At 51.3% G+C, this 10,863-nt stretch overlaps 1 protein-coding gene across 1 annotated transcript; it reads left to right on the forward strand.

Annotated features, from left to right (window-relative positions):
• The first annotated feature begins 5,455 nt into the window (after positions 1-5,455).
• LOC109742476 (senescence-specific cysteine protease SAG12) lies at positions 5,456-6,933 on the forward strand. Its single transcript, XM_020301562.4, has 2 exons — positions 5,456-6,031; positions 6,112-6,933. Exons 1-2 carry the CDS (start codon positions 5,509-5,511, stop codon positions 6,705-6,707), a joined length of 1,119 nt encoding a protein of 372 aa, XP_020157151.1. The 5' UTR covers positions 5,456-5,508; the 3' UTR covers positions 6,708-6,933.
• The last annotated feature ends 3,930 nt before the right edge of the window (positions 6,934-10,863 follow it).

The following is a 10,863-nucleotide window of genomic DNA, read 5'->3' on the forward strand; positions in this document are numbered from 1 at the left end:
CCATTGCCGGTTCATCTGAGTGCATTATATATAATTAAGTGTGTCAAAAACCATTACAGAACATCATGAATAGATAAGTGACCAAATTAATATAAGTTCATCATCACATTAAAACCAAAGTACATACATAGTTCTCATTGAACAACATATAACTCTCCAGATCATCTAATTAAACCATACATTGAAACTATGTAAAAAATTCAATGCAACAACAAAGCGATCATAATCGTAACCAAGGTAACAATTGATCCAACGGCATAATGATACCAAGCCTCCATATGAATGGAATATTTTCTAATCTTTCTAATCTTCAAACGCATTGTATCCATCTTGATCTTGTGATCACCGACGACATCCGCAACATGCAAATCCAATATCATCTTCTCCTCAATTTTTTTTACTTTTTCCTTCAAGTAATTGTTTTCTTCTTCAACTAAATTTAACCTCTCGACAATAGGGTCGGTTGGAATTTCCGGTTCACATACCTCCTAGATAAATCAAATCTATGTCACGTTGGTCGGCATAATTGTCATAAACAATTAATAAACCAAATAGTTATAAAAGATAATATATACCACATCCGAATCATAGACAGGACGAGGGCCGACGGGGGCGGATACCAAAACCATCGCACTATATAATAACAAGCAACAATAAAAGTAAGAAAATTAGACAAGTATCTATCTAATAATACAAGTAAGAATTTTTTTTCTTTTAGAAAGAAGATACGAACAAGAGGCTCACCACGGTGGTGTCGGCGGCGAGATCGGCGCGGGCGATCGACGGCGGTGAAGACGGGGACGGGACTTGACGGACCGCTAAACCTAGACAAATCTCGAGGAAAATGGAGGTTGGAGGTCGAGCTTCAAGAGGAGAAAGCTTAACTAGTGTGGCTCGGGCATTTCATCGAACACTTCATGTGCATAGGAGGTGAGCTAGAGCACCACAAAGCTCTCCCCTCGCCGGCCAGAAAGAACAGAGCAGTGTGGAGTGCTCTGCTCGCCGGCGATGGGGCACCTCATTGGTCCTGGTTCGTGGCTGGAACCGGGACTAAAGGCCCCCCTTTGGTCCCGGTTCCAGCCACGAACCGGGACCAATGGATGTGGGCCAGGAGCGAGGACCATTGGTCCCGGTTCGTGTCTGGAACCGGGACCAAAGGGTCCAGACGAACCGGGACCAATGCCCCACGAGGCCCAGCCGGCCCCCTGGCCGCACAAACCGGGACGTATGCCCCCATGGGTTCCATTTCGTGACTGAACCGAGACTAATGGGCTGGCCAGGCCCGAACCAAAGCCCTGTTTTCTACTAGTGTAACACTTCCAGAACCACCTTGGATCTCCGACACCCCGGACGTCAAGTCTAATGTGGGACAACCTGGTGATGCCGTCGCATGACCTCTCGGAGCTTGACGCGCCTTTCGATGAAACGAGATTAAAGACGCGGTTTTTTACTTCCCTCTGTCAAAGCATCGGGCCCAGATGGTTTCATTGGGGCCTTTTTCAATTCCTGTTGGGAGATCATTAGGCGAGGCGATCTTGCTGCAATCTTACAGCTTGCAAACCTCCGTGGTGACCGTGCTTCTCTCATCAACTCGGCGAACATCATTCTGCTCCCAAAGAAAGCTGACGCCCGCGTGGTAGGGGATTACAGACCGATTAGCCTCATTCATAGCCTTTTCAAGAACTTCCCCAAGCTTTTGGCCAACATGCTAGCTCCAATTCTGCCCACGCTGGTATCCAAATGTCAAAGCGCTTTCATGCAGAAGCGCTCCATACACGACAACTCCATGCATGTTCGGAGCCTCATCAAAGACCTACACCATTGGAACATCCCCGACCTCTTCCTCAAGCTTGATATTTCAAAGGCCTTCGACTCTGTCAATTGGGTGTTCCTATTGGAGGTTCTTCAGCATCTGAGGTTCGGTCAGCGTTGACATGACTGGATTTTCCTGTCCTTGTCCTCTTCGTCGTCAAAGGTCCTTCTTAATGGAAACCCGGGCAGAAAATTCAGACACGTAAAAGGCCTACGCTAGGGCGACCCGCTATCACCGATGCTATTCATTTTGGCCATAGACCCACTGCAGCAGATCCTTCGACTAGCCTCCCAGCAAGGCATTCTCAAGCCCGTCTGTGTGCTCTCAGCCAGATGCAGGATATCTCTATATGCGGATGATGCGGGAATTTTTGCAAACCCGAACAAGGAAGAATTACGTGCAATTTCTGCTATCCTCTCATTCTTGGGGAAGGCTAGCGGCCTAATTACAAACTTGTTCAAGACCGAGGTCTGCCCGATCCGATGTGGCGGCATTGATCTCCAAGATGTGTTATCCGTCTTCCCCGCCAAGATCGCTACCTTCCGGGTGCATTACCTGGGGCTTCCCTTACACTATCACCGACTGCGAGGGATCGACCTGCAACCATTCATGGACAAGATTGCTGGCAGACTGCCTGGATGGAAAGGAAAGCTGCTTAACAAGCCTGGCGGGGTGGCCCTAGCTCAGTCGGTCCTCACGGCCATGGCGACTTTTCATATCACCGCCCTCAACCTATCAAAGGGGATCCTACGGAAGATTGACAAAATCATACACGCCTTTGTCTAGTAGAAAGAGGACCATGCTCAGACCTCGGCTGGGCAATCCCTGGTTAACTGGAAGACCGTCTGTCGCCTGAAGCATTTGGGCGGTCTTGGAATTATGGACCTGGAAAGATTTGTCCGATCCCTTCGCCTTCGTTTCCCCTGGCTTCAATGGACGGACCCTGAGAGGCCATGGGTGGGTACTGAACTGCCGTGCGACCAAGCTGATCAGAACCTTTTTCGTGCCTGCACCACCATCTCGTTAGGCAATGGGCAAAAGGCCCTTTTCTGGCATGACAACTGGAGCAGAAGAGGCCCTCTCCAATTCATTGCCCCCAAGCTCTACAAGATTGCTTCCAGAAAGAATAGATCCGCGCGCAGCGAGTTGATGAAAGAGAACTGGATCAGGACGGTGGCCCGCCTTCAGACCTTGCAACAACTACGAGAATTCGTGTCTCTATGGGTGTGGGTTAGCCAGACAACCATGTTGCCTGCCTATGAAGACCGCATCTCTTGGAACCTAACTACCAATGGTGTCTTCTCCTCTGTTTCGGCCTATGGGGCGCAATTCTTCGGCTCCCACCCTAGGTTCGACACCACCAAGGTCTGGTCCTCCCACGCCGAGCCCAAGTTTAAATTCTTCACCTGGCTCACCCTCCATGGAAGAATCCTCACAGAGGACATGCCCGCTCTGCGTGGTTGGCCACATAATCCCAGGTGTCTGCTATGCCTTCAAGAGCCGGAAACGGCAAATCACCTTTGTAAGGATTGTCCCTTCTCGGTCGCTGTCTGGAACCAGGTGAACTCATGGCCGAGCGAGGGTCATCCGACCTCTGGTTACCTCCCACAGCCAGGAAATATGTCGGATTGGTGTGACATGATGCTTGTAAACCAATCAAAGCAAGTGCACTGGCGGCGCAGCGGGAGGATAATCTACACCTTATGGTCAATCTGGAAGGAAAGAAATAGGTGTGTTTTCACTGGACTATGGGTGACGCACCGTGCGGCACAATGTTGGCCTTCGAGGCAATTAAGCAACGAGAGTTGGCGTTTGCTGGGGCATGCCAACAGTGGGTATTGGCTAAGCTAGCTGTTGGTGTGTAGCGTGTACAGGTTTTTGGTGGTTTTGTCACCTTCCCTATAAAACGTGTGCCACTCTGTACATCGCGTTTTTCGCTCTTCTATAAGAAAAGGCAATGGTTCTGCCGGTTCCTAAGAAAAAAAGCTCTAGGTGCAGGCTTGTAATTTAACTGGTCATGTGATTATATATGGCGCCGCTTGGAACCTCGAAGGGGCACCAATGATGGAGACACGTAAAATGAAAAATGATGGAGAATTACTAGCAAACTCTCGTATATCTTAGCTTAATCAGTGCGATACAGTTTCTTTCAAATGCATGGGTCCGCTTGTCCATGGGCATGATCCACGAGGGAATAAAATAAAAAGAAAACCATGTTTGCTAGTAATTCTCACTCCATCTTTTCTCTAAAAAGTCTCACTCCATCCGGGTTTACTTGTCTCCTTGTTTTTATGATTATATTTTGACCATAAATTTAACACATAAAATATAAGTTATGTGAAGCAAATATAATATCAATGAAAATCGTATTAAAATATGAATTCAACAATATAATTTTTAGTGGCATGTATTAACATTTTGCTAGCCTAATATGTGCTCCAAGTTTGGCCCAAAATACAATGAGGACTAAGAAAACCAGACGGAGGTAGTACAATTGAAAATTCTGTGGAGTGCAAGCTATTCAGAGAATCGTCAATCCGGTGTTGAGTTTCGTGCAAGATTTCATCAGTTTTTTAACTTTGCGAAAAAAATCAAATTGCTACAACCCGCTGGACATTTTCTAAATTTGTACATGTATAGACAATTTCATAAAGTTATGGCCTTATGGGTGGCCGTAGATAGACACAAATAAAATCACATAGCATGCCATGTACGAGCATGGCATGGGCAATGGAGAGCAATCATCATATACTAACACCATTATCTCCTAATTTTTCTCGATTTGTATATGTGTAAACAAATTAATAATGTTATCGGCAGCAGTAGATAGACCCAAATAGAAATTATAGAGCCGTGCCATGTTTGCTAATTCTCATACAATTTAGAATTCATTAGAGTGCAAGCCATACGGAGAATCGACAATCTGGTGTTAGAGTTTCATGCAAGAATTCATCAGTTTTCTAAGTTTGAGAAGAAAAAACAAAGTCAAATTGCTACGATCCGCTAAACATTTTTGAGATTTGTATATGTATGAACAAACTTGTAAACTTATGGGTGGCCGTAGTTTTTTTTAGGGATCCCCACACTTTATTAATGTAAAGCAAAATTCATAGGGATACAAAAGCGGTCAGGTGGATGTAGAAGCCACAAGTGACGACCCTGGGGAAGCAAAACAGAAAATTTTAAAAGATTGTGCGCCTCCTGGTTTGAAGGTCGGCCTACAAACATAAAATTTCAGCTAACAAAACTTGCCCTCCTTGTATCTATCTCCTTCACAATTGTGATATACGGGAAAATAAAAATCACATAGCCATGCCATGTACGAGCATGACATGGGCCATGGAGAGCAATCATCATATACTAACACCATTGCCTTCTAATTTTCCTTGATGTGTATATGTGTAAAGAAATTAATAATGTTATCGGTAGCTGTAGATATACCCGGATAAAAATTATATAGCCATGCCACGTACGAGCATAGCATGTGAGCAAACATCACATAATTAATGACACCAATGCCTAACAGTAGCATGATGTGAGGTGTAGCTCCTCAGTCCACATCATGCACGCCGAGCAAATAATTGGCATTCGGCGGCCACAGCCTCCTGAGCTTAATATCCCCCACTATATAAACGACCCATAGAACTGAGAACCCTCGCCACCATCACCAAAATCAAGTGTTCTTGCATCAACACATGGGCATGGCTCGCCTCTTCCGCTCGTTGCCCCTCCTCGTCCTCCTGATCGCCCTGTCCAGCACCACATTGCCTTCCTCCCGTGCTACGTCCAGCGATGGAGACAACCATGACCTGCTGATGCTGGGTAGGTTCCACCTGTGGATGTCAGCGCATGGCCGGTCGTACCATAGTGCCGCCGAGAAGCTGCTGCGGTTTGAGGTGTACCGTCGCAACGTAGACTTCATCGACGCCTCCAACAGGGACGCCGAGAGGCTCGGCTATGAGCTCGGTGAAAACGAGTTCACCGACCTCACCAACGAGGAGTTCATGGCACGGTATGTGGGAGATGCTTATGGTGGCGCCAGTGCTGGTGATGATCTCATCACTACTTTGGTCGGAGATGTCACGGAGGGGGTGATATCATCCAAAAACTTTGTCGAGGAGGATCGTAATTTGACGATGACTGCCTCTGACCCTCCTCGGCAGTTCGACTGGAGGAAACATGGTGTCGTCACGCCTGCTAAGCAACAAGGGGCATGTGGTAAGCAATTTATATGGCATGCATGCGTGTAGTTACTGGTTACACACATGAAACCACCTTGTTGCACAATATTTCTGTAGGATGCTGCTGGGCATTTGCTGCAGCTGCGACGGTGGAGAGCTTGAACAAGATAAATGGCGGGGAGCTGGTGGACCTGTCTGTGCAGGAGCTCGTGGACTGCAGCACGGGTGTGTTCAGCTCGCCATGTGGCTACGGGTTTCCCAAGAGCGCACTTCAATGGATCAAATCAAAAGGCGGTCTCCTCACGGAGGCCGAGTACCCCTACTTGGCCAAGCGAGGCAGATGCACAGTGCAAGACGCCGCCCGACGCATCGGCAAGATCACCGGCGTCCAGGAGGTGCAGCCGGGGAGCAGCGAGAGCGCGCTGGCGCTGGCCGTGCTCGGGAGGCCGGTGGCCGTCCAGATCGACGGGAGCGGCCCCGTCCTGCAGAACTACAAGTCCGGCGTGTACAAGGGGCCATGCACCACCAGCCAAAACCACGTGGTGACGCTGGTCGGCTTCGGAGTCACCGGCGCCGGAGAAGAGTACTGGATCGCCAAGAACTCGTGGGGGGAGACGTGGGGTCAGAAGGGCTTCTTCTTCGTGCGCAGGGGAGCCGACGGGCCCCGCGGGCTGTGTGGCATCGCCATGTACGGTGCCTACCCCGTCATGTAGTTAGTATATCAGCATATTGTCTGCGCGCTGGGTATACATATGACGGGTAGCGTAATGTGCAACTAAAATAAGCTGCATCAATGCATGTGCACGCACATCCTGGCTGTGCGAATGATGATGCCACGGATGGATGGCTGGATCTATCCTAAATTACTTTGGCACCGTATCTACAGATGGTACGATACAGTACTATTTATATGTGTGTAGTCCTACGTGGGTTGTGATGTGTCTGTTTTGTCAGGTGTACATGTTTGAAATGTAAGTGCACGTTCTTAATAATAGGGAAACGTTTGCCTACGGCAGTCCGGCCCAAGCTTCGGCCGGACTCTTCGCTCGCTCCCAACACCCCTCGCACACCCACCAACGCCAGGGAGCCATGCGTCTTTGCCGGCCCACGCATATCGCTCCTCCTTATCCTATCTTCTTCTTCCTCCCGCGAACTCTCTCTCTCTCCCGATGCGTGCAGCCATGGCCGTGCTCCGCCTCTCTATCTCTGATCGTCGTCGCAATGGCCGCGCTCCGCCCCTCTCTCTGATCCTCGTCGCCATGGCCGCGCTCCGCCTCTCTCTCTCTCCCATCATCGTCGCCATGGCCGCGCACACTCCTCTCATTCTCCCCATGCTCGCCCCATGGCCTCCTCCTTTCTCCACCCCCCCCCCCCCCCCCCATGGGCACGGCTAGTAAGCTTTTCTTTTCCACCAGTCCACAAATGTTGCATCCAACGCTCACATTTTTTGCTGGAACTCACGGGACTGCGTGTTGCATCCATGGTCATGGCTGTGAGCTCTTGTTCAGGGAGGAGGCCATGTTTTTTCTGTTAATGAAGTTGCACCTGCCGCGGGCCGCATGTTGCCACTGGCATTATGTTTTGCTGGAACCAGCAACGCCATTTGCTGGAACCGTCTATAGATTTTGCTGGAAGACGAGGTCGACGGCCGCGACGTTTTGCTGGAACCAGCCAATATGGATGCTACAACCAGCGACGAATAAAGCTACTACCGGTCACTCTTTTTACTGCAATCGTTCATGGTAGCTGCGACCCTGCGACGGCGGCGAAGTCGTTTTGGTTGCAACCATCGTCGTTTTTTGCTACCACCGAAGATGTTTTTTGCTACATCCATTTACTGTAGACGGGATAGTTTGCAATACAATAGACGTTGTATTGACGGGGTGCTGGTACACATATATATAATTACAGGGTAGGCCTTTACCTCAACTATACAAGACTAGGAGGTGGGCCACAACTTCAATATACATGCAACACAAAATACATACTCAACACCCCCGCAGTCGAAGCGTCGCTAGAGACATAGAGACTGGACCGAAACTCCTCGAAGACAGAAGTAGGCAATCCCTTAGTCATCACATCAGCAAACTGTTGCAACGTCGGCACGTGGAGAACCCGGACACGGCCAAGGGCAACCTGCTCGTGCACGAAGTGAATATCGAGCTCAATATGCTTCGTACGTCGATGGTGCACCGGGTTGGCGGAAAGGTAGACCGTGTTGACGTTATCGCAGTAGACAAGAGTGGCCTTGTGAACATCACAAAGCAACTCCTGGAGCAGCTGACGGATCCAAGAGCACTCGGCCACGGCATTAGCCACGACGCGATACTCTGCCTCTGCGCTGGAGCGGGAGACCGTGGGCTGCCGCTTCGATGACCAAGAGATCGGCACGGGCCCAAGGTAGACGCAGTAGCCTGACGTGGAGCGTCGAGTGTCGGGGCAGCCAGCCCAGTCGGCATCCGAGTAGGCCACGAGGTCGCTGGAGGCGGAAGCCATCAGAGTGAGTCCCAAAGACATAGTGCCGCATACGTAATGGAGAATACGCTTCACCAAGGTCCAGTGGGAGTCACGCAGAGCGTGTATGTGGAGGCACACCTGCTGAACGGCGTACTGCAGGTTGGGTCGAGTCAGCGTCAGGTACTGTAAGACACCAACAATGGAGCGATAGAACGCTGCATCGAACGCGACAGACCCCTCCAGAGCAGAGACCTTCGCCTTCGTGTCGACGGCGGTGGGCGCCGGCTTGCAGTTAAGCATACTGGCACGCTTCAGGAGCTTGTGGGCGTACTTTTGCTGATGCAGAAAGAAGCTGTCAGTCCGTCGGACCACCTCGATGCCGAGGAAGTAGTGCAGAGGGCCCAAGTCCTTGAGGACGAACTCGTCACGAAGACGAGCAGTCAGCCGCTGAAGGAGATCGGGGACGGACACCGTGAGGATGATGTCGTCGACGTAGAGTAGCAGATATGCAGTGTTGGCGCCCTGATGATACACGAAGAGTGAGGCATCAGAGCGAGTGGACCAAAATCCCAGAGACTGCAGGAAGGCTGCGATACGCTGATACCAAGCCCGAGGCGCCTGCTTCAACATGTAAAGACAACGGAGAGCAAGCACACAAAGTCGGGGTGCTCGGCGTCGACGAAGCCAGTGGGCTCCTCGCAGAACACCTGCTCGGCAAGATGGCCGTGCAAGAAGGCGTTGGAGACATCCAACTAGTGCACAGGCCAGGCGCGCGAGACCGCCAACTGAAGTACGGCACGGATCATTCTCGGTTTAACAACCGGGGTGAAGGTGTCGGTGAAGTCCACGCCCGCATGCTGCCGAAATCCATGAACCACCCAACGAGCCTTGTAGCGCTCGAGAGAACCGTCCGGGCGGGTCTTGTGGGGAAACACCCACTTGCCAGTGATGATGTTGGCACGAGGGGGTCGCGGAACAAGCTGCCATGTGCGGGTGCACTGCAGGGCGTCGAACTCCTCTTGCATCGCAGCTAGCCAGTGGGGATCCCGAAGGCAGCGCGAGCGGAGGTGGGGATGGGTGATGGCGTCGACGTCGAGGCGGTGCGCACATACTCATCGGAGGAGTAGCGCATGCTCGGTCGGAGCACTCCTGCCCGGGCACGTGTCATCACGCCAAGAGGCGGGGCAGCAGGGCCGACGGCGGGGGCGGGAGCCGCGGCAGCCGGGACACCCGCGGCAGATACGGGGGCCGCAGCGGCGACGGGGGCCACGGCATCGGCAATTGGGGCCGCGGCGGCGGCAGTGCCGGCCGAGCCTGCGGCCGAGGAGGGGATGGGCGAGGAGGACGTCGAGCCCGTCACGGGGGTGGCGCGCGGGGTAGTTGCTGGCTCAACCTCATAGGAGGGAGATGGGGACCCGGGGGCCCGGTCAGACTCGACCTTTGGGGAGGGAGTCGAAAAGTCGGGCGGTGGCGGCAGAAGGCGTCGTGCCGAGGGAGCCTCTAGGGGGGCGCCGCCGCACATCACTCCAGGAAGGGAGCGCGGGTGTCGGCGCCGAAGGAGCCAAAGCTGGAGAAACCTAAGAAAAAGAGAACACCGTCTCGACGAAGTACACGTGCCTCGAGGTGTACACACGATGAGTGACAGGATCATAGCACCGGTAACCTTTGGTGTTAGGAGGCTAGCCAAGGAAGACGCATGGGATGGAACGTGGTGCGAGTTTGTGTGGCATGGTGGATGCGGTGCTAGGATAACAAAGACACCCAAAGATGCGGAGACCGTCATAGGACGGTGGTGTACCGAAGAGAAGGTGGTGAGGGGCGTAGTTCCACCGAGGATGACACTGACGAATGTTAACTAAGAAAGTGGCGGTGGAGAGAGCATCGGGCCAAAACTAAGCGGGCACGTTAGAGTGAATGAGTAACGTGCAAACACAGTCATTAAGAGTGCGGAGAATGCGCTCGGCACGGCCGTTCTGCTGTGAAGTGTAAGGACAAGCCAGACGAAAAGTGATGTCGTCAGAGGCGAGAAGCGTGCGGAGAGCGACATTTTCAAACTCTTTTCCGTTATCAGTCTGGAGTGCGAGTATGGGGCGACCGAATTGCGTGGTGACATGGGAATAAAAGGCTGGCTAAAGCATCGGATTTACGACGAAGAGGAAAAGTCCACACATGATGAGAATAATCATCTAAAATCACCAAGTAGTATAGATAGCCCGTGTTACTCACAACGGGAGACGTCCAAACATCACTATGAAGTAATTGAAACGGAAAAGTGGAAACTGAAGTAGACACACTAAAGGGAAGACGAACGTGCTTGCCTAAGCGACAAGCCTCACAAGTATGCGTCTCGAGCTTATTACATGAGAAAGAAAAACTCCTAAGAATCTGACGCAAAACGGTGGGGTTGGGGTG

This window comes from Aegilops tauschii, chromosome 1, assembly GCF_002575655.3.
Source record: "Aegilops tauschii subsp. strangulata cultivar AL8/78 chromosome 1, Aet v6.0, whole genome shotgun sequence".
NCBI classification, from domain to species: domain Eukaryota; kingdom Viridiplantae; phylum Streptophyta; class Magnoliopsida; order Poales; family Poaceae; genus Aegilops; species Aegilops tauschii.